General features: G+C 43.0%; 1 protein-coding gene across 4 annotated transcripts in view; it reads left to right on the top strand.

Moving 5' to 3' along the window:
• RANBP10 (RAN binding protein 10) overlaps positions 1-23,945 on the top strand; it is an 81,152-nt gene that overhangs the window by 44,975 nt on the left and 12,232 nt on the right. For 3 of the 4 annotated variants that reach the window (XM_074912890.1, XM_074912889.1, XM_074912891.1), the window contains 4 exons: positions 1,527-1,694; positions 9,548-9,570; positions 15,821-16,005; positions 22,102-22,214. In XM_074912890.1, the coding sequence (XP_074768991.1) occupies positions 1,527-1,694; positions 9,548-9,570; positions 15,821-16,005; positions 22,102-22,214 (489 nt within the window). Of the gene's footprint in view, positions 1-1,526; positions 1,695-9,547; positions 9,571-15,820; positions 16,006-22,101; positions 22,215-23,945 lie in introns of those variants that run through there. The other variant, XM_074912892.1, reaches the window with a different exon arrangement.

Raw genomic sequence — 23,945 nt, 5'->3', positions numbered from 1 at the left:
TGACTCCCTACTTGCCATAGCTGGTCTCCTAAGAGAGGCAAGGATAAGCCATCTTGAGCACTAGTGGCAACTGTAGTTGGTGGTCACGGGTTCGTAGATTCAGGTGGCATTTGCTGAATCACTCTGTGGCCACAACCATGGGAGCACTGTCCTCTCCTCTGCAAGAGGGAGATGAGAGTCCTGAAAAGAGAATCCCAGAATCATCTCGGTTGGAAAAGCCCCTGAAGCTCCTCCAGTCCAACCATGAACCTCACCCTTACCATTCCCAACTCCACCAGATCCCTCAGCGCTGGCTCAGCCCGACTCTTCAACCCCCCCAGGGATGGGGACTCCCCCCCTGCCCTGGGCAGCCCATTCCAACGCCCAACAGCCCCTTCTGCACAGAAATCCTTCCTCAGAGCCAGCCTGACCCTGCCCTGGCGCAGCTTGAGGCCATTCCTTCTTGTCCTGGCGCTGGTTCCTTGGCTCAAGAGACTCATCCCCCCTCTCTGCACCCTCCTGTCAGGGAGCTGTAGAGGGCCGTGAGGTCTCCCCTCAGCCTCCTCTTCTCCAGACTGAACCCCCCCAGTTCCCCCAGCCGTTACCCATCAGACCTGTGCTCCAGACCCTACACTAGCTCCATTGCCCTTCTTTGGCAAGAAGACCATTGTGTTGCCTGAAGAACACTTCAGCTTTTAAAGTATGGATTAATCTCTCTTCTTGAAAGTTACCACTTATATCTGGCATTTCTACATGTAAGAAATTCAGAAAATAATTTACAACAGAATTGGAGTAGAACAGAGCAAAATCAGGAACTCGGAATAATAGAGTTGCTTCAAGGTGAAGAAAAGAGCAAGTGTGCAGGGTGCAATCCCTGAGCCTAGCTTTAACCCTATGTACAGTGTTAACGGCAGAAGAAATAAAAGATAGTAGTGTTAGAATCGAACACTTTGAAAATTACCTATTGATGTTTAAGGGTTGTGTTTTAAGCTGTCCACAGAGTGGGAGATGATGTTGCCAAAGGGGAACACAGATATCCTAATCAACTGTTAGAAGGGAAATGTAAATGTGAGAATGTAAAAATTGCTTGTAGCCATTTGGTTGTGCCTGTGAGCAGCCCTTATGGTCAAAACTGCAATTGGCTGAGAGTTATTTTATTAAATGCTTTTGCTGGAAGATTGTCCTAGTGGGAAGCACAGATGTTTTACAAAGAGGAGCTCGTTTCACCGCAGGCAAGATAAAACAGAAACAGGGTTTTAATGTTTTTTTAAAACAAAAAGTCGTTGTCAAAGTGACTTTTGGCAATCTCTTCTTTTTATTAGTTTTCATGAGGGACAAATGAGGTTGAAACACAAATGATGTGTTGCGATTGATAACCAATAATTTCAGTTACTGGTATGTGAAAATTAATACTGGGATGAATCAGGAGTGGGAATCAAAAATTCAAATTTCCTACCAGAAGATTGTGTCCTGAGAGCTGTAGTTACCATGTTGTTCTGCTAAACTGATTTCATTGCTGACCTGTGCTTTTGTCTTGTCTTCTGCAGGATGGGATAAACATTCTTATGGGTACCACGGTGACGATGGGCACTCCTTCTGTTCTTCAGGGACAGGACAGCCCTATGGCCCTACATTCACCACTGGAGATGTGATCGGCTGCTGTGTCAACCTTATCAACAACACCTGCTTCTACACAAAAAATGGCCACAGTTTAGGTAAGTAAAGAAAGATGTTCTCAGGAACGGGATCCTCCTGCCCTGTTCTCACTGGTGCTGTTTAATACTTTGCATGTGTTGTAACTCTTGTCCCACATTTGTGGGTAAGATATAAGAAATGGGAGAGAAAAAGAGCACTAAGCAGCAGTCAGGAGATGTAAATTGACTCCAAGACATAAATACTTCTAGCACATAAAATGATTTCTGTGCCGCTCCATTTGTTTAAGTAGGTTAAGATTGCATCCCCAGCTTCTGCTCCTTTTCTCTGCTACTGCACGGCCTCTGGGAGGTTGAATAAGATGGCTAATGGCTGGACAACAGGGAAATAAAGTAGTGGGAAGTTTACTTAGTGTATTATTCAACTGACTACAAAGCCACTGTGTTCACTTTTGAAAGGGACTTGTCCATCTGTAAGCCTTAACACATTGGTCCAAGCATTCCCAAAGCTAGACACTAATTCAGCGTAGGAGGTCTTACTTGAGCATTGACCTGTAATTTGGTTCATTACACAGTTGTTTCACCTCTAAAGTTAAGGTCTTCAAAATTTTGCCCAAAGGAATATCTCACAGATGTTTTTCAGGCATCCATTGCATCTGATTTGTCTGGAATAGAAAGTTGTAGCCATTTTCACCTTGGATGACATATTCTCCACCTTGGATAAATTCTTGTCTTTTGGGTTTTTTTTGTCACATAAGATATGCAGTAAATTTTTATAAGTTCGTCTTTTTGCACTGGAATTCATTTGGTTTGGTAGGAACAGGCACTCCTTTCTTTTGCTTCTCCTTGCTGTGTCAATTCTACTTTGTTGAATTCAAGATGAAGCTGGTAGAAAAACACCTCACTCAAAACATTAATCAGAACAAAAGTTGTTTTGAGTTTCTGTCTGGGCTGAAGGACGGAGTGGGATTGGAGTGCAGTGTGTATCTGGAGAGTGCATAATTTCTGGTGAGCTCTTGGGAAAAGTACTGGGCTCCCCCGTACAAGAGAGAGATGGACATACTGGAGAGAGTCCAGCAAAGGGCTGATGGTTAGGGGACTGGAGTATCTTTCCTAGGAGGGAAGGCTGAGGGAGCTGGTACTCTTCAGCCTTGAGAAGAGAAGGGTCAGGGAAGATCTCATCAATGCATATAAATACCTGAAGGGAGACGGCAAAGAAGATGGAGCCAGGCTCTTCTCAGTAGTGCCCAGTGCCAGGACCAGAAGCAGTGGGAACATACTGAAACCCAGAGGGTTGGGACAAACTGAAACCCAGGAGGTTCCCTCTGTACATCAGGAAACACTTTTTCAGTGTGAGGGTGACTGAGCCCTGTTGCCCAGGGAGGTTGTGGAGTCTCCATCCATGGAGGTGTTCAGAAGTCACCTGGACACAGCTCTGGGCAGCCATCTCTGGGTGACTGAGCATAGGTATTGGACCAGATGACACCCAGAGTCAACCCTGTACTGGGAAGACAAATAGAGGTATGAAAGCAACAGCTGATGGTGTAGAGCAGGAGCTGTTGCTTAGCAATGAGACAATTTCACCATACACAACTTCTGAGGTGCTGAGATAGTTAAAAAGATTTCACAAAATCTCTCATTTTACTTGCTGTCCTTGATTTTTAGTGTGTATTTACACAGATTGGTTTGTGCTGTGCCCCTCTGGCTGTTTTACTTTGTTTGAGTGGGTGGTTTTTCAGCTTCACTGTTTTTCAGCCTGACAGCACTGTTAACTTTTCATCACGACAGCATAACAGTCAGGAAGAGGCCAGGTCTTCTATGTAATGAATACAAATTTGTTCATTTGAAATTTAATTTCCTTTTAGTGACCAGGAGTCTGCAGAGTAGAAGAGGTGTCAGTTAAAAAGTTGTCCCTTGCTCCATCGTCTGTTCTGTTCCCAGGACTGTGTTGTGCCTGGGTGTCTGGACAGATGAAGCCAAACAAAAAGCACAGCTCAGTAACATCTGTATTTCATTTTGTCATTACTGTCCTCTGATTCTTTGCCTCATGTCCTGCTCAGAGATTTGTTTGGGACATTTGGAGGTCTTTACAACAGTGAAGTTACCTGGTCTTCCTTTCTTGATTTTTAGCACTCCTTTTCCTTCAAAGATGGGTTTTTTGGGTGGAAAGCTTGTGTTTTCTAATTTGATATTGAATGATCTCTTGGGGAGCAGCCTACCCCAGGAGTGAACAATGCCAGTGGGAAGAAACAGGAAAAGGAAGGGAATTAAATTACACCATGGTTAGAGAACAGCATTAGATATAAGCATTGTTGTCTCCTGGGTATCCCCCTCTTGGGCTCTTCAGATATTACAAGACCTGAGATGTATGAAAAAATTACAGGTAGGAGACTCCTGAGCATTCACAACTGGCTCATTTGTATACCAGCTTCTCTTTGAGCTAATAGTAGCGTAATGGTGTACTCAAAGAGGAGAGATGGTACAGTTAGAGGAGACAGAGTAGGGGTTAGCAGACTAACAGTCATTGCTGGGCTGACCACCACAAAAGCTGCTGGGACATTTTACTGTCTTTTTACAAAAGTAAAATGAAAACCTCAGCAGGGAAGAGGGCCGGTAGTATCTATTTGTGGCACTGATAAAGAAAGACAGCATTCAAGAGAAGTGTTTGCCATTGAATGCTGAGGGGAGGAGTCCTGTAGACTACAGGCTGCCCAGGGAGGTAATGTAGTCCCCGTCTCTTGATGTGTTTAAGGGTCGTTTGGATGAGCTGTTGGAGGATGTGGTGTAGGGGAGAACTTTGTAGAGTCAGGCTGATGGTTGGAGTCGATGATCCCGAGGGGCTTTTCCAGCCTGAATGATTCTGTTGATTCTGTGATCTGTCTGTTATACAGCTTCTCACGGGCACAGAACAGACAGATGTGAGGCAGGTGTCAGAGAGGAACTAAGACCAGATGAAGGTAGGAGCAATGATTTATTTAAAAGGCAGAATGATTTCTGTGCTGGTGGAAGCATCTCGTTGAAGATCTTGAACGTTTCATGATACTTAATGCTAACCTGGGAATCTCATTTCTGTGTTGTGTAAAACCAGGGTTTACTAGGAAGGCAATGGACATGCTTTTTCTTGATGTTCCCTGACATAAAAGCTGCTAAAGCTGTATATGTCTCCCCTTAGGAAATGAGGTTATTGTGTAATCCTGCTGCAGATACCAAAAATATTCATGAGACTCATCAGCCCCTTTGTGATGCCACTAGGTTGAGAGCAGGGTTTCAGGGCTCTGCCTCTGGGCATTTTAATTTGTCTCACTTTTAATGGAATTACTGTAGTTTTGTCTTTCCTTAAAGATGATATTCTCTCTTTGCCATTTCTCTCTTCACCATTTCAATCCTCTCTCTTTCATACGTTAGACACCCCCTCCCCTTTATTTTCTGTGCAGTTTCTCCTATTGCTTAACTATGATCTTCCATTGTCTCCATACTTTTCCATTTAATCAGATCCACCAGGAGCACTGTACAAAAAACTTTTTTGTTGGCCATCAAAAATTCTGGATGTTCTGGTTAGAGCTAAGTCTTGAACTTTGTTTGGAGACATCACATGAAAGCGGTTTGACGTTGTATGTAGTCTTTGTTCTGGAAGATGCCTTGTATGTCTTCTGGCTGCTGATGCAGAGTCCTGGCAGTGAAAAACATGGTGAGATGTGTCTAGGAGTGCGGTGACGGTGAATTAGGAGAGAAAGAGAGAAATGTGAGAAATGTTGGGGCTCCAGCCGTTAAGCAGTGAGTCTTGGACACAGGACACGGTGAAACAATGTGACTGCTTCAGGTCTCTGGGATTAGGTGGGATGAGTCAGGGACTAATGTAGGAGCGTTTCAGATCTCAGACTTTGACAGCAGACCCAGGTAAATGGAGCAGCAGGACTATAAAAAGAGCATGCAACCCTCTGAAGTCTTGGCATAGAAAACTTCCTGTAGTCTGAGTTCTAGTGCAGGCACTTGGAAAGACCAGGTTAACTTCTAAAGTGAAATGTCCATTCTGCAGCCAGTTTAGAAACTGACAGGAACATTAGGGATAATGAAAAAGTCTGCTTGTCATAGAGATCCACAGATGTCCATCCCAGGCTTAACAGTTTTGCCCCAAAACCTTCAAACTAAGTTTGCAGAGAGCAAGAGCATTGGTAGGTTTAAAAGAAGAATTTAGATGAACAAAATTTAAAATGAATGGAAAATATCAGACTTGCCTACAGCCTTGTTTTTCTGCAAGAACAGTTTTACACAAGTGGCTTGATTGGAGGGTACCTGTTTCTAAGAGCATGTAGAGCTGTGTGGCTTTAATAGTGCTTCTCCACAGCAGCAAGTTGTAGAAGTATTCCAGTATTTCATGGGCTGACATTTCCTAGTCTACTCTTTAGGATGCCCATCTTGCTGAATGTGTTGTTGCTTATTGCAGTCCGTCAGCACTGTTTATGCATTCTCTGGATTACCTAAACCCTGCCATATAGGAAATGGGGTGCTGTGACTCATCACCCAAATATATGTTTTCTTGTGCAATCTGAAATGTATTGTGAAGAAAATGGCCAACTGAGGCAGACAGGATGGTTCCTGCTGGGTGGAGAGTAGAGCTTGGCTAGAAGGCGCACAAGCATGTTGTATGCATGGGGATGGGCATAAGGGCGCACTAGTCCCGGGAAGGTGGAAATCCTTTGATTAGGTGGCAGGTGAAGGTGTCGCTCACCCTGTCCTCTAGCACTGAGCCTTCATTTTATGTCTTTATGTCACTGTCCTGATGATCACGTTAACATCGTGGATTTACAGGAGAGGCTCTTCACACACTCGCTCTTGTTTCCTGACCTCCTGAGTTGTCCAGCTTTTATGTCTTTAAATTTATGAAGTTTGTTATTTTAAATTGGATCCAAGCTTTGGAGGTGATGCAGAGAAAGAATGCAGTTTCAAATTCAGCTGCCTGGTTAGAGCTATGATTCTTTTGCTTTCTGTTGTTGACTTTGTTAGATGTAGGTGTGCGGCAGTGCAGATTCGGGATGAACTCTCTAAGCAGACATATTTGTGCAACAGATATAGTTCTGTACTCATAAAACATTTCATTGGTCTTAGTTACGTAATAGAGGGTGCAAAACATACAAATGCCTTAATTTAAAGGCAATGTGATAAGTTTATTTATAGAATTATAGAGTAATTTTTGTTGGGAAGGATGCTTCCAATGCCCAGCTGAAAGCAGGACCAACTAGATCATGTTACTCAAACACATTAATTTTTTACTGTCTCCAAGACTGAAGATTCCCCAAGGAGCTTTTTTGGTCCCCTGACTCAGTGTTTGACCACATTCATACTGAATTTTTTCCACCTAATATCTAATCAGAATTTCCCATGTTGCAACTTGTCTCTGTTGCCTCCTGTCTCCTGTCACCATGCATCTCTGGAAAAGGTCTATCTCTGTCTTTTCTGTGCTCTCTCATAAGGTAGTTGTAGGCAGCAATAAGTGTGTTCCTTAATGTTCTTAAAACTGAACAACCCCTTTTCCCTTAACTTTTCCTCATTTTGTTGGCCTCTGCTGGACTCACTCCAGTCTCGCTGTTTTTTATTGGGGAGCCCAAAGTTGGACATCATAATCCAAGTTTAGGCTCACAAGTGTTGAAGAGAAGGGAGCAATCCCTTCCTTTAACCTACACTCTTACTAATGCACTCCACATTGTTAAGACAGCTCCAGCTACACTCTTACTAATACAGCTCAGGATGCAGTTGACCTGCTTTATTGCAAGGACCCACTGCTGACTCCTGCTCTACTTGTTGCCTAGCAGGACCCCCTGCGTCCTTTTCTGCAGATCTGCTTTCTCTCCAATCAGCCCCAGCCTGTCCTGTTTTCTGGGAACATTACAACCTGGTGGACGGGCTCTTCAGTTGTTTTGTTGAGTTTTATGAGGTTCGTGCTGGATTATTCTTCCAGCCTGTTGAGGTCCTTCTGAATAGAAGGATGCCCTCCAGCGTGTTGTCCACTCTCCTGCTTGGTAACATCTGTGAGCCTGCTGAGACTGCATGCGTTCCATTGACCAGGTCATTAGTAAAGACATTAAACTTTATTGGCCCTACCATCAATCCCTGAGAGACATGTGGACTTTGAGCTGCTGATCACAACCCTTCGGTCCTGACAGTCCTGCCAATTTTCCACTTGCCTTGTAGTCCACTCAGAAATCATATGCTTGCCCGTGTGCTGGATGCAGCTCCCAGCTGTGCAGCTACACGAGTTGTCATGGGCCGTCTTTGGCTCTGAGTGCTCCTGGGTGGCAGAAGAAGACTCCATGGGCAGCAGACTCAAGCAGGTTTGTCTCATTCTAGTGTAAGGGTAGAAACAAGCTTTCATCAAGATGACCAATACAAGTGCAAAGTGAAAAACAGGTTTGAGTGAGGAACAACAGTGCTGGGGTGAGACAAGTGCTGACTGACTGTTTTTCTCAGACAGGTATTCAGTGTCACTTGTAAACACAATTTTTGGTTGGGTTGTAGTGAGGATACTCAACAGACAAGGTCCAAACATGCCATGATGTTAATTAAACCGTACTGATTATCTGCCAGGGTGTTAATTAAACCTTACAGGCCATTTATTTAGTAAAATAGGATTTTTTTTCCAAGCATTTGATTTTGGATCTGTGCTGTTTTGAATAGTAATTACTTGTTTCCTATGTTGATTCCTATAACTGCTTTAAATTTCCATTTCAAGCTGATCTGGTCACAATTACATTGCAGCTCTTGTTTAAAATAGTCCCAATGTTAAAAACAGAATAATGTGCTCTTGCTTCTGTGCAGCTGTTTCACTGCTACCTAGAAAGGGACTGCTGCATGGCTGAGAGGTGGGATGTATGGGAGAACTGGGCATACTGGTGTGGGTACCAGCCTTCCTCTGGCTGGGGACAGAAAGCTTTGCTGGGAACACACATGGGGCAAGACTTCAGCTTCTAGATTGACTCTGGAAGTGTTAGCTTAAAACATGAATTAAGCTCAGCCTGATAAGGTGAACAGTGGCAGCAGTTTCCCCTGTGCTGTTGGTGAGGGTGACCCAAAATCCATGGGTTAGAGCTGCTGTCACTGGCTGATCGTCTCTCTGTGCTCCTGCCTCGCTGCTGGATCTCACCCATGGCAGATGGAGGGACACACTGCCCAGGAGAGGGAGCAGAGGCACCCTGCTTCTGAGCGGTACTTCACACCTAAACCAGATGCAGAGCGTTGCAGAGATGTGCCTGCGGGTAGCCTGACTTTGTAGCTGAGCATAGTCTCTGGCTGCAGCTCTGTTAGCCAGCCTAGGGCTGCCTCTGCTTAAATACCTCTCTTCTGACATACCACATATAAATAAAAAGGGAAACCATACACTTTTTCCCATCTCTCGTATTTGGAGCTGTAGCAGCGTACTTAAGGATGAAGCTGTTCTTTGTACAGTATTTCTGAGGTGCTCCTGGCTGCAGACTGGTCGTGTTGCAAGGCTGTTCCCAGCTGTAATGCTAAGTGTTGGATGTTCATTCCTGTCTCTGGCTGGTAAGGAGAAGTAGTTACAGTCTAAACCGAAGCAGCATTGTAGTAAAACTTCCTAAAGTTGAAGTGAATCTTGAAAACCAACTCCTTTGTAGTAATAAAGGGAGAAGCTAAGAAAAGAGGAGCTGCTTTTTAGAAAATCAGATTTTTGGGAGAGATGTCTGGAACATTTAGACTTTTCCCTGAACCTTTCTCCAGATGCAAAACCTTGCAGAGGAGGGGTCTGGGGAGGGAAGTTACTTCTAAATATGACAGGTGGTGAAATGCAGGGTCAGAGCTAGGATTTGTTCAAATGTAGTAACATTTTGTAGAATGTTAAGGATGTAGCCAAACAGGGAAAAAAATCCTTTGTCTTTTTAATTCTAATATTTTTCCCCCCACAGGTATAGCCTTTACAGACCTCCCTGTAAGTACACCTATTTTCAGTGTTTTAACTAAGGATGTAAACAGAAGGGAGGGGGAAGAGTGTGGGGGGGGTGATTTTTATTTTTTTTTTCTGTTTGATGCCCTGTTAAAAAATGGCAACGCACATTGATGAATGATGTGGATTCTCCTTTTTCTGAAACTTCGTAATCCTGTGGCTGGGTTTGTGGGCTACTCACATGCCTTCTGTCATCCCTCACCACTTCTAAGAATATGTTGCTCCTGCTGGAATTAAAGCAAGGATTCAAACTCCATTACAGGTCACTGTCTTCCAAATGCAGCTTCAACTGTGGGGAGTATATTTGCAACGTCACTGAGTAGCCCCTCATGTCCCATCATCAGAGAGCCAAAAAATGCCTAAAGATACTATTCTCAGCTTCTTCCTGTCTCATACAAGTCTTGCAGCCCTGGTGGAGTTGTTCCCTTTCCATGGTGTGGTTAAGGAAGGGTATTTCTGGAAATGAAGGTCAGGCTTAGCTGGCTGTAGCATGTGTGCTCATTGCATGGGTTTTTGAGAAGCCTCCACCCATGATGAGTAACCAGCCCCTGGAATTGCTCACGGAATGTATTTGGCATCCATGTGGGGCTGATAGTTACTCCTCTGCTTCACCAGCCCTGATACTGAGTTCTCTTGAGGGCAGTGACACCTGCTGAGTTACACCAGGCAGTAACGTCTAGTTGGGTCTTAGAAAAGCATGACTTTCCCAGTGGGTCATGAACAAAAAAATGTTCCTAGACAAGGAGCAGGTGTTTAGGAAAAGAAGATAAAACCAGGTCAGGCATAAACCAGTACATCCACTGCATCCATTTCTGTCATACATAGAACTTCTTGTCCTTGAGGTTGCACTCCAGTCTTTGTACTTAATAACCCCAAATGAATTTCCTCTGAGGAATTTCTTAGTTTCCGTAACTTGTTTAGACCTCCAAAGTGATTGATTTTCATGGCTGACTTCCATGTTGTGTGGAAGAAAGCTTGCTTCTCTTTATTTTGTACCTCTTGCCAAAAAATTTATTTTGTTCCTCTAATTTTTTGTGTGTAAGAAATAATGACTAGCACTCCCTGTTCACCTTCCCAATGGGATTTATGGCTTTACAACTGTCTCCCATATCCCAGCCAGTGTCTGCGCTGAAGGATGTTCCAGTTATTTCATTGGCCTGTCAATACAGCCTTTTTTTTTTCTTTTGTTCCCAGGCTCTTTGAACTTGGTAATGTTGCAGTATATTCTAAACCAGAAACCCTTTTTATGTGGGTTGTTCCACAGTAGTTTATTGATTTGATTCAAGTACAGTTTATTAAAGTAAAAGAGTGTTTTACCTGTCCATGAATATTAACCTTTTGGTGTGAGGTCTTGTGACAACCGTGCATCCATGGCAAGAAGACACTTCTGTGATATACCCCTTGTTTTAGGTGCTCTTTGTTTTCCCTCTGGATATATATTACATTAGGAATCAGTTTTACTATAGTCCTAATTTTTTCACTGCTTTGTCTTCTTGTTTGGCTAGACTGCTTTTCTTTCTGAGATGAGAGCAGTCTTCATGTTGGGATAGATATTTACTGTTCAGGCTCTTACTAATCAAAAATAGCTATCCAACACACACACCATTGTTTTGTCATTTACAGCCAAAGTGTTGCTGTTGGGCTTTGCAGCACAGATTTGGCAGGCTGAAATTACTGTCCTGCTTAGCTTAACTTGCATCCTTTTGACCCAGGAGTGCAGAGTGAGCTGATGTATATACATTTAATGTGCACTTGTAGGCTGTTCACACCAGTGTTGAGTCTCTGTTACAGAGGATGAACAGCTGAGGAAGATGCATGGGAGCAGCCCAGACAGAAGGGCTCTTGCAGCACTGAGGTCTCACAGTGCCGCAAAAATTGAATTCAAAACTCTCCTGAGCCCAGGACATCCCCCCATCCTGCTGTTTCTTGATTTCATCAGATAATCCTTACAGGATTTCATGCTCGTTTGTCTGTGTCCTGTGCAGAGGAGATTTTGTTTTAGTGCTAAAACTGGAGGAAGATCTGGTCAGGTGTTTCTTGGGATCAGCTATTCAGATGCCTTGTGGAGGAGTTCCAATGCTTGAATGGTATCTCTGTGCCTTTTACCAGCCAGTTTGCTGGCTTGTTTTCCATGGAAATCCCCTTCTGGCTTTTACAGCATCAACTAGTCCATAACAGTGTTTTTCTGGGCCAGGAAGGAGAACAGTGGATACCCTATAGGACTCCTACTGTCGAGAATTATTCTCCCTGAGAGAATTTATCTTTAAAAAGAGGGCAAGAGAAGCTTGACTGGGTCATTTCACCCCCTAACTGGAGCAAGCAAGAACAGGAGACTTCTGCCTCCATGTGGATTTTGGACATCTGTCTCCATGTGCTAAATGGCTCAGTTGCTGTGTCTGCTGGCAGCTTCTTCTGAAGGATACCTATACCCCACTTCCATCATTCCCATACTCCTGTTCCAATATCCTTCCCATGAATTACTGCCTTCTTCCCTCTGCCTTCTTTCCCTCTTCACCTCTGTATTCCATGCCCTTTTTGCTCCCTTGGTCCATGGCTCTTTAGTTGGTCTCCCAAACAGTTGAGGTTACTGCCCTTTCCTGAAGAAGGGGATGCTAAACCCAAGATAGACTTTTGGTTTAAATATTACGCCTATTGTGAGAGATTGTAGAAGTCTTGAGGTAGTAGGGAATTTGAAATTGATAGAACGTGCAACTGGTATTTTTCATTTATTACAGCAGCATGATCCTGGCTCGAACACAATATCCATTCATTATAAGGTAAAGAACAGAAAATATCCACCGTATGAAAGATACAGAATGTAATCTATGTTCTTCACCTGCTAAAGCTGCAGTCTAAAAATTTAACTGCAAACAAGAACGGGAACAGGCATCTTACCTGAGTGACCCTTGAGGTTCTCTGGTTTGAGCAGCTTGACACACACTTTTTGGCTCTGGCTCTGTTCCTTACCTAATTACTGAATTCCCCCTGCGAGGGGCTGTGGGTTGAAAACTTTTTCTTGCATTACAGTTTGTGATGATGGTAACACACATCAGTGAGAAGCTTGGCCAGTAGACCCCGTTACTTTTATACCTTTCAAGCTTAAATAACTTTTAGGGTTGGCATGTCAGTGAGATTACACAAAGAATTAATTTGACCCTTCAAAATGTTACTAGTCTAGAAATTGTTTCCTTAAAGTGCTTATTGCAAAATTCCCCTTTCAGAGGCAAATGATGTAGAAAATATTTTGCAATATTCACGTTAGGAAGTTGAAATGGACACTTTCTGTTGAAAACCACATTTTATTGTGATGTCTCACACACAGTGAAGCGTATTTGTTTCACCTTGTTTCAGTTCCCTCTAAAGAGTGTTTGCATTTGTATGAAAATACAGTGAGGGAAAAAATTGCCTTTTGGCTTAGCACAGGCTGAAGTTAATACAGAAATAACTGCTTGCAAATAGAAGTGAATATCCCACAGAGGGAGTTTTTCCCCTTTTTACCAATTTAAGTCAATGCTTAGGCCTAACTCTCTTATTGACACAAGCCTGTATCAGGTTTATCCTGCTTGTCAGTTTGCTAAAACAATAGGAAATGTAAGAAAACAGAATGTGAAAGAGCCCAGGATGGGATTGCAGGGGTGCAAGGGACAAGAGGATTAAAAAACAAGTCAAGGTGAACTAAGGGGTTGTGAGCAACTGGCCAGCAACATCAGAGGCAGGAGATGGTCCAAATGTCATAGGGAAGGTGTGCCTCAAGAACTTGGCAAGAGAAGCATCTGCCTGGTCAGTGGGCTCTGGGATGATGTCTCCCTGCATCTGGCAGGGTGGTGGAGATACGTGTGATTCCCAACAGTTGCTGAACAGAGAGGATACATCCCACATGTGAAAAATGGAATTTTAACTTGGAGATTATTTGAGAGAAGATGGGGATTAGCAACTTCCCCTCAGAGATGAACATATGTAAAAGTAGCTGAAAAATACATTATAGGTTTTAAATTGTGGTATTTTCCTTCTAACTTCCAAATATTTTGGGTGTCTGATTCCTGGCTTTGGAAGTCCTTGGGTTCATCATACTAAAAAGTTAAGTTAATGAAAAAGTCTAAAGTATGGACTGTGGAAAAGATCTGATCCCTCATTAGAGGTATTTCTTTATCAGCTAGGTTTGAAAGAAAGGAGAGACTGACTTTAAATACAATGTTTTCTTCTGGTAGCACTTCCTGTATCGTGCTGCATTTTCTCTGCACACCTCTCTAACCCAGTGACTTCCTTGGGGTGAGAGTAGGAAAGGAGGAGGTGTGCCGAGTCAACAATGATGCAATCATCCTGATTTTTGATTTCCAGCCTGAAATTTTTTTTTTTTTTTTTTTTTTTGAGATTTGATAATTTCAAAGGTAGAGCAGGTTGGCCAGGACCTTCTCCAGTTGAATTTTTAATATCTCTGAGGACAGAGATGCTGCAGTCTCTCGGGAACCTGTTCCAGTCCTTAATCATCCTCAGAAGGAAGAATTTCTTCCTTATGTCCCATCAGAATTTCCCTGGCTGCAGCTTGTGCCCATTGAACACCCTTGAGAGGAATCTGTCCCCACATTTTTATTACCTCCCTTTTGGGAGTGGAAGACTTTCAGTTAGATTTTCCCTTTTGTCTTCTCTTCTCCAAGCTAATTCCCTCAGCCTCTCCATGTATGCCATGCACTCCAGCCCTCTGACCATCTTAGCAGAATTCTGCTGGACCCCGTTTGTGAATGTCTTTCTTGTCTTGGGGATGTGGTTGTGGAAGCAGGGAACCAAGTACAGTACTGCAGATGTAGCCAGACCAGTGAAAGCAGAGAGAAATAACCATTTCCCATGACACGCTGGCTCCGTTTCCGCCAGTGTGATTAGGATTCTGCTGAGTTCTGCTTTGTAACAATCTTAACACCTTTAGTAAAGAGTAAAATCCACAACTACAGTACGTCTCAAGGGGAGATCACTGACGTTGTCTCAGGTCTCTGCAAATAGTTGTAGGCAAGCTCATGCCCTTTGCTATAGAGGAGGAGAGAACCGTTCTAGCTTTCTTTAGGATAACCACCAGTAGTAGTTCTTGCTGGTTTGACATAGAAAGAGAGGTCTTCACTGATCTAACATTTGACATGGGTTCAACTGTGAGCAAGACACCAGAACTTCAGTTTCACTACGTGCATCTGTGTGCGTTGCCCAGTGTCTGCTTTCTGGCTGTGTCAGTCTCCAGTGTGTTAGAGCAAAGTGAAAAAACCCAACACCAAACAGTTCAAACAGATTTCTTCCTAAACCCCACAGGCTATCAGCACATCCTCTGAAGCGGAGGATTAGTGAAGTTTTTGTTGTAAACAGGAAAGTAATTTGTGCTGCAGAAAAGTAACATGACAGTGAATGGAACATGCTCTTAAAAAAAAATGTGATCCAGAGTAATGAGAACCAGGCACCGTTGTATCTTTTCTGATGCCATTTCTCTTTTTCCCACATTTAAGTCAGCTCAGAGATTCAGTTTGCATCCATAAGCTTATTCTTAAAATAGCCAGAATTCAGGGAACTTCTAGATAGGCTTTGACCACCTATTTTCAATCAGATCATATTTGGAAGCTCAATTATTGTCTTAATTTTAGAGGAGTTTTCATGGTGGTAACCTTTTTCTTTTCCCCATGTTCTGGTGGGGGGTCAAAGCTTCCATTTGGATCCATATGCTGCTTCTTAAAATGAAATTAATCTATCAGTAGTGGAATTTCTTGTGTGGATGGCTTGCTGTCATGGGATCTTGAAAGACCTAACCTGAGCTCCACTACCATCCATTCTCTTTTCATCAGAGATGTAAAATACTCAGACAGCAACTTCTAAGGAATAAGAGACTTCAGCTGAAACATTGGAAAACGCATAGATCTGTTGATTGAGATGATGCCCCTTTCATTTTTTGTTATTATTATTTGCTGGCTCTTGAACTTTGGTAGAAATTGCAGAAAACTAAGCCAGAAAGTGGACATGCCATAGACAGCAGTCATGGCATCAATCAGACTGCTGGGGTTTGAACCCATTGTTCTGCTTGTATGCAATAACTTTTAATAACTGCACAGTAAGTCATGTGGTTCCTTGAGAGGTACCTAAAGGGCTGTTCCCCCTTCAGTACATTTTTCAGTTTAAAGAGCAGCTCTTGTCTTACCAAACCATGTAAGTAGAACCAGAAAGAGAAAGCTGGGTTTAATACAGGTTTCTTTTTCTTCCTTCCCAGTCAAATCTCTACCCTACAGTGGGTCTCCAGACTCCAGGAGAGATAGTCGATGCCAACTTTGGGCAGCAGCCATTTGTTTTCGACATTGAGGACTACATGAGGGAGTGGCGAGCGAAGATTCAGAGCACCATTAAGCGGTTTCCCATAGGAGACAGACTAGGCGAGTGGCAAGCCATGCTGCAGAAGTAAGTCTCTGTTCTGGTGTTCAGCTTCTTTCATTCTGTTAGGCTTTAAATACTTTTTTAATGCTAATTTATGCTTTCTTATGGCAAAAACTGTCAGTCAGTGCATTTTGCTCAAATTGTTTTACCCTCTGTTTTGTTGTTTGATAGTCTTTCCTGTGTAGATTGCTGCTGTTTCAAATGTAAAAGATATGAGAGAAGTTTTCAGCCAAAGACTGCATGAAAGCTTGTAGGAATGGAAAAACATACACTTTGAGATGATGCACTGGGGGAAGGGGATGGAGAGGACACCATAAAAGCTCTTAACATAGGAGAAAAGCCAGTGTGTAAATCAGCTGAATTCAGAAATGAAAAAGCAAGAAATAGCTTACACCAAAGGCTTCCAAAGCCAACCTAAATGAAAACGCAATTATGGCATTTTATAAATTTGTGAATATTGAGTGCCTTTCTCATTGCAAAAACGGTTGAGTGGAACTTGATGAGAACAACTGACAAGAGTTGTCAGAGGTCAGGAGTATCTTCTGCCTGAAGAAAGACAGAGTTGACTTAAGTCTTCACAGCTTGGAAACAGGTAATTGAGGGAGGTGGATGGTAGTTGTCTGTCAGTCATTTACACTGTGAAGAGCATAACTAGAAAGTGATTATTCAGTTTTTCAAAGCACAAGAATTGGAGAAAAAGAACCTTCCAGCTTAGAAACAAAATATTCTTTTCACTAAGTATGTAAAACTGGGGGAATTGCTGCTGCAAGAAGTTGTGGTGATTTAAGTGTAAGTGGATTTTAAGAGATACACATTTAAATATTCACAGTAATTCATGGTGGCCAATTCCATAGTTATATTTGAACCCCCCAAGTCTATGGCTATTGCTTCTATCTCTTGTTGTTTATATCTCTGGTTACAGATAGCTCTGTGTTTCACCTTTTTATTATATTCTTTCCCTGAACACCTGACACTGGTCACTACAGCAATGATTGTATCCATGTGATCGTTCTTGTTTTCTGCTAGTCTTGTATTTAGTTATCTGTACATAATTAAGGGCAACCAGCAAAGCCTTTGAAAAGCAACTAACAGAAGCTCTTGAAAATAATAATTATAACAATAATATCCTTCTTCAAGAAAATAAGGAGCGGGAGGTCTGCCAGAGAGTTTGTAGGGCCTGTAGAGGATTGCAATATTAAAAGAGACCTTGGGGAATATAAAACCATATCCAACTGAATTCTTTGACTTTGTGTCCAGAAATCAGGTAGGTTGTCATGCTAGGATGCTTCTTTGTGAGGGGCTTGGCAGAGGCTGTGTCTGGGATTGAAGTGTCTGTCAAAAAAAAGCACTGGAAGAAATAGGTGAGGGGAAGCGGAGTAAGTATCTAATCCCAGAGACTTTCTCCACTTCCCTCATCTATTTCTCACCTCCTAACAGGACTCAAGGAGAAGACAGGTGAGCTTGTGGCTGTAGAACAAATTTTCAAACTGCCTTGAGTCAAGAGAAGGGAAGGATGGTGCCATATTTCAGGAAGGGTTTCAGAAAAGTCAGGCAGCGACAGACTGAAACAACCTTGATGTCTGGCTTGCACAAATCCGTAGAAGCACTACTGAGGGGTAAATGCACTAGGCATGTGGAGAAATAGGACATGGGTTTTGCAAAGAGGAGCCAGCAGACACATGGATATGGTTCTTGGGCTGCTGTCTTTGCCTTGAAGTCCAAAAGGATTTTGAGAAGTTCCCTTGCTGCAAACTTAAGGGGGGACTGTGCAGCCAGTGTTTGAGGGCACGTGTCCAATGTGGATTATGAGTTGTTTAAAAGAGAGACAAGAGAGGGAATGAGTGGGTAAGGGATTGTCACTTTGGGAGGAGGACTTGGATGCATGCTGGTAGTGTGTGTGGTGTTGAGGGTGTTCAGAAATGGCTGGGAAGAAGGGACCCTTCAGGAAGGAATGAGATCTTTGGGTTATGATTAATCATTGCATGGAAAGGTCAGCTCAATTTTTGATAGCAAGCAGAAAAAAAAAAAAAGCTAGAATTTGTTAGGGAAAAAACAGAGGACAAATAATTCTGTCACTGTGTGAATATGTGGTGCACCCTTAATGTGAATACCATGTGATGTTTCTGTTCTTTCTCTCCAAAAGTGTGTAGTAGAAGTGAGAAAAACATGGGAAGAAAACAAGGCAGGATGTGCAAAGATATGGGGGGGGTGTAAGGCAGGGAACAAATATACAGACCCACAGCGTTGAAGGATATGATTGTGAGGGGTAAGGCAGAAGTGTGAAAAAAGTATCCTGAATAGCCTTGAGAAAGTGGTGATGGAACAATTGTACTGCAAGAATTAAAGGGCATCAAGTGACCTTCTGTGACAAGGGGACCCACTTAGTGGATGAGAATGTTGTCTGTCTAGACTTTAGTAAGGCCTTTGACACCGTTCCCCACAGCATTCTCCTGGAGAAGCTGGCTGCTCACGGCTTGGACAGGCGTACTCTTCTCTAGGTAAAAAACTTGCTGTGTTGAATGGAGTTCAGTCCATTTGATGGCTGGTCACAAGTGATGTTCCCCAGGACACAGTACTGGGGTCAGTTCTGTTTAATATCTTTATCAATGGTCTGTATGAGGGGATTGAGTGCACCCTCAGTAAGTTTGCAGACTGACACCAGATTGGGCAGGAGTGTTGATCTGGCTGAGGGTAGGGAGGCTCTGCAGAGAGACCTGGAGAGGCTGGAGCGATGGGCTGAGGCCAATTGTATGAGATTGAACAGGGCTCAGGTCCAGGTCCTCATAAGGTACCCTGAAAACAGCATGGATTCAGAAAGTGGCTGGACACATTATTAGAAAGAAAAATCTATCAGAGCTACAATGTAGAGAGATAAAACCTCTAGGACAGGAAGTATCTGACCGATCACTGGAAGCTGGAAGGGTTATGGGGAAAAGTATCCTTTCATATGTGTTTTGTTCCTTTATTTTTTTTCTAGGTGTTTGCTTTTGCCAGTTAGGAGGTACAAGTACTGGACTAACTGGGTGTTTGGTCTGACACAGCATGAATGAGATGTAACAACCGGCATTGACCTTAATGTTAATTTTTATTCTGATATGCTGGATTGTTGAGTTTATGGGGTCATTTCACTCTCTGGAGCGCATCTTGTCAGGCTGTGGAAAGACAGGATCTGCTTTTGGAACATTTGCGTAGCAGCCAAAGAGAATGAAGAGGTTCACTGATATTTAAATGGAAATACTTAGTTCCTAGTGCTCAAAAGGCAACTTGTTCAGAAAAAAGTGTGCGCACTGCATCTTTGAACATAAAAGCACCTGCATTGCGTGAGAGCACTGACCTTTCAAGCTTAGTTTTATGAATATGCTAATAGCACAGGTTCCTGCAGCACTTAACACTAAAGTGTTTTTTCCTTTCCCTGGTAAAACTGACCATTTTTAGACATCCCATTGTTAAACTGAATATTTAGCCATGTTGGACCTTCCTTTTATCACATGGTAACACAATTTCTTTGAGAAGCTTTGTTGAAAGACAGTGAAGTGTCTTTGGACAACCAGGTGGACTGCAAAAGTATCTCTTCTCTGCCTGTTCCAGATGCCCGCCAAAAATGTCACCAAATAACCTATGAATTCCCTTTACAAAACCTGTTGATTCTTCTGGAGTAGGACCAGTTTATCCCTGCATTTGTTCCTTGTGTTCTCCAGAATTGTATCTTCTGATGTGCATGATGGAGGTGTCAGGGTCAACAGTCTGGAGTTCCTCATATCTCATTTAGACTTCTTTTTAAGAATCAGCTTCACGTTTCCCATCTTCTTTCAGTAGGTAGGTTTAAGTCAGGGCTTGTACATCACGTTAGTCATCCAGCTGTTTCACGTTGGATCTTCAAGCTCTTGGACCAATGTTTACTCATCCTGTGGCTTTGTTAGGATTTGTATCTTACTTAATCTCCAACTGGGCAGCTAATCATTTCCTTCCCTTCAAAGACTCTCCTCCCTGACAGATCCTGAGAGGCATAGTCTTAGAGAGGCTCTCACTGGGGAAGGTTTGCTATAGGGAGTGCCTCCCTGGAAAGCAGAGGAAGAATTAGCCTGGCAGAATTTTCCATCTGTGTTGCACTCCTGGATATGCTGTCACCGGAGAGGCTGATCTGACAAGGTTTTCAAGTGCCTGAAACATGGATAACTCTTCTTGTGTGTTGTTACAGCCTTATAGGATCTCTGATATTTCTAGCTCTTGCTCTGAGGAATGTTGAGTAGGAGTCATCTGAGTCTTGGGATCGGCTGGTGTGGTTGATTGTGGGAGAAGGAATGGTATAGGTCCCTATTTCTGATAAAGCAGGAGGACTCGGCATTACATGGAATCATTCAGGTTGGAAAAGACCCTTGGGATTATCGAGTCCAACCATCAGCCCTACTCTACAGAATCTAAGTGGTACCAAGCAAAAGGAGGAGAACTTTGTGTAATTTGTAGGGAAGTGTGCAGCTGACTTCTGTTTCAAAGAAGAAAATCCACAAGCAATACAGGCCTCTCTACCACCACCATGACCACTCTAGGTGAGAGAAGCACCTCTAAATGCAGCAACAGAGATTACTGCTTGGGTGATTTGAGCACTTGTGCTCTCAACAAGTTCCAACCAAGGCTTCCAAGCAGTAAAAGCTATTGCCTTGAAGAACCTGGGATTCTGAAAGGTTTTTGTTGTTTGCATGCACGTGTCACATAGGTCACAGTGGAGTGCGATAACGTTCCCCCAGAACTTCAGGAGAGGTACCCTGGGATGCAAACATGCTGCTGAATGTTTGAGGGTGTGCAGCACTGCAGTAGTAAGTAGCTGAGACACAACTGGTAACTCATTGCTGAAAATCAGCCTGGCGTAGTGACCAGGATGTAATAGTGCTGTGTACCCATGCAGGGACACTTCTGTGATACCATGGGCAGAAGTGGCATAGGGAGGAGCTCAGGTTTTGTGCAGTTTTGTAGAGCATTTAAATCTTTGCAGCCTCTGACTCTGGCTACTGAAATACACTGAAGCAAGAGCTGGCTCTTCCCCTCTGTTCCTGCCAGCTTGGATCACTGTGTGCAGTGTTTCAGCCTGGCTGAGCCAGGGTGACCTGGCTGCTGTTTGACAGAGAGGGCTACACTTTATTATGCCTGTCTGTGCCATACCAAGGGCAAAGGGCATGTCTTGTACCAACAGTGGACAGAAGCCCTTGTTTTTAAAACAAGTTTTAAAAATTACACACCTGCTTACAATGTTATGCCTGAAAATTATTGTTGACTCATAAACTACTTCTTTCCTGTACTGAAAGTAGCCAAGTTGAATGTGTGTTTTGAGCTGTGACTTGATCAGATCAATACCAGCTTCATCACGAGAAGCCTGTTTTGAGATTCATCACTAGAAGCTTTGAAATCCTGTGCTGAATTTTCAGGTTTTGTTAAAACCCAGCAAACATTAACATCTGCCTGCCACATCCTGGGAAGGCACAAGTGCTTTAGAAATGGTCTGTTCAGAAAGACATTTTTGTTGTGTTTGTTTTGACAGTGATACTAAGCCCTCCCCAACCTTTTTTTAAAGTACAACTTAAAACTGTGTTAATGTTTGTAAAATCGGTGCTGACAGTCTACTCTTTGTAAATCAGCACATAAAAGTATCTGAATTTGTAGAATTCATAAGGAGATTCAAAGATATAGTTGCTGGCAAAATAAATGATGGAAGAAACTCCTGACCAGAATCTTTTTTTTTGACATCTACTTGAAAGCCATGAGCCTCTCTGAAGTTCAGATTTTATGTCTGTATAGGATGTCACTGGCAGTAACGCAGTACTGAGCTCTTCCAAGTGACCCCTGGACAGCAATCATAAAATAAATAAAAAACAGTATATGCATTTGAAGTCTTAATTTATTTTTTTTTCCCCTGTAAGGTGAATTTAGAGCCTCCCTGCTGTCTGCTGAGGACGAGGTGCCTATCTTGTAAATTTACACTGTCTGGACCCAGAAGTAGGACCCTGGTTATGTCCTAAGCAAGCTGAGTTTGGTCACTGAAATTGCCGCTTCTGTCATGTTGATTTTTTTTCTCCAGTGTGATTACCCCGTTTTACCAATGTCTCTTAATCTGTTTGTATTTTCTAGTATGGTTTCATCATATTTGGTTCATCATGGGTACTGTTCAACAGCAACTGCCTTTGCCGGAGTCACAGACACCACGATCCAGGAAGAACAGACCTCAATAAAGAATAGACAAAGTAAGTCTCTTGGGTAGTTGTTCCCAAAATGTGGCCTGCTGGCCATGTGTTGTCTTGAAGACTCTGCAGAGGAATGAAGTGCTGTGGAAGTAGAAAAGTTACTCCATGACAGTACAAAGCTGTCCATAGCACACTGCTGACTTAGTGTTGCTGCCTGTGGGTCAGTAGAGCTTGGGAACCACTGCTGGAAGCACTTTTCCCGTCATCACTGTGTCCTCTCCACCCTCTGTCATCTCTGCCTCAAGAACTGCCCTATTCTTTTCTTTGTCCGTCTGCTCTGAGAAGTGACCTGCATGCCTGTTAGTGTTGAGTATAAGTCTTCTGATCAACTTCGTTAATTTTACTCAGTCTTGTTGAAAATGAATAGCTGAATCCTGGAAGAGAGGTAATTCTTAGCTTTGAGTCCAGCAGTTTCACACATCAGGCTAAACATAATATCTAGGAAAAAAGGTGCTTTCTGGGAGATAGTGCTAAATCAGTGGAGAATGGAATGATTACCTTGGACTTTACCTGAACTGAGATCACTGTGCACCAGAGATCCCTTTGGATTTGGGTTCTTTGATGCAGTCTGTTGCAGCAGGGTCACTTTCATTAGCATGGTCGCAAGGACCCAGACACATCAATCTGTTTTAACTACAGCTCCCAGAGTTAATGAGTCTTCCAATCCCTTTGCACTTCTTGTCTTCAGGTGAATTTTTTGCATACCTAAGGGGTTTGCAAATTCATAGGCAAAATGTTTAGCTCACAGTAGGTGAAGAATTTATATTCTGTGTCTGTTTTGGTTACTGCTGTTTCCTCTGAAGTGGCTCATCTCTCAGCTGGTAAGGCTGTAAGTGCTTTTTGTTCCTGCAGAATAAGGCTTGCAGCTTTCTCCTGCTGTACTTTTTTTTTTTTAGCTTTTCTATTCAGAGGCTCAGACTGCAGAGTCACAGAACATTGGTGTGTTTTCTGCATTCTCGTGGCTGTTGAATGCAGGCTACACCCCGCTCTGTACATTTCCCTTCCCTTTGTGAACTGTTTCTCATGTGACTGTTTCGTATCAGGAGCATCGTGCCCCTTTGTTGCTCGCTTTCCATACATTACATACGCTTAGCCAGCATTCAGGTTCATTTGGGGACTCTGCTTAGTACCCAAAATAACTTGTAGTTGCTGCCCATTAGTGCTGATGGGCTTTTTGCTTTCCAGGTCATGCATTATGCAACCCTGACCCCAGCGACTGTTCTTGCTGGTGTGGGTTTAATTGGTAAAGGCGTATGGGAGGCACGCAAGACAGTGCAGTCTCGTTTGTCTGAGGACAGGTGACAATGCAGATGGAGGGAAGGAATATAGAGCTGTGAAGTTGGGGCTTAAATAAAAGGTGTGAGGAAAACACAGATGGGAAAACAAAAAGAGAGGAAAATATAAAAGACAACGACATCTGTGAGAGTTGCCAAACAAGGCAAAGAGAGCTGTCAGAAGCAGCGAGACATGAAAACGGACATGCAAGTAAGTAGAAGAAACAGTGAAATGAAGGAGACTGTGCAACACACATTGGTGTGAGAGCCATGACTTTGGTTTTATCTTTCAGCTACAAAACAAGTAAACAAGCACTGAGAAGTGGGAGCCAAGACAAGTCATTGCAGATTGTTACCGGGGTTTGCTAATGAGGATTACTAGCCTGGTCTTTGAACTGCTCATGATTTGCAGAAGTCACAGCTGGTTGTTATTACAGCTTCTGCTTGCAAAGCACCT

Source organism: Athene noctua, chromosome 9 (assembly GCF_965140245.1).
Source record: "Athene noctua chromosome 9, bAthNoc1.hap1.1, whole genome shotgun sequence".
Classification (NCBI taxonomy): Eukaryota; Metazoa; Chordata; class Aves; order Strigiformes; family Strigidae; genus Athene; species Athene noctua.
Note: the sequence above shows the minus strand (reverse complement) of the source record. Positions and strands in the feature narration are given on the sequence as shown.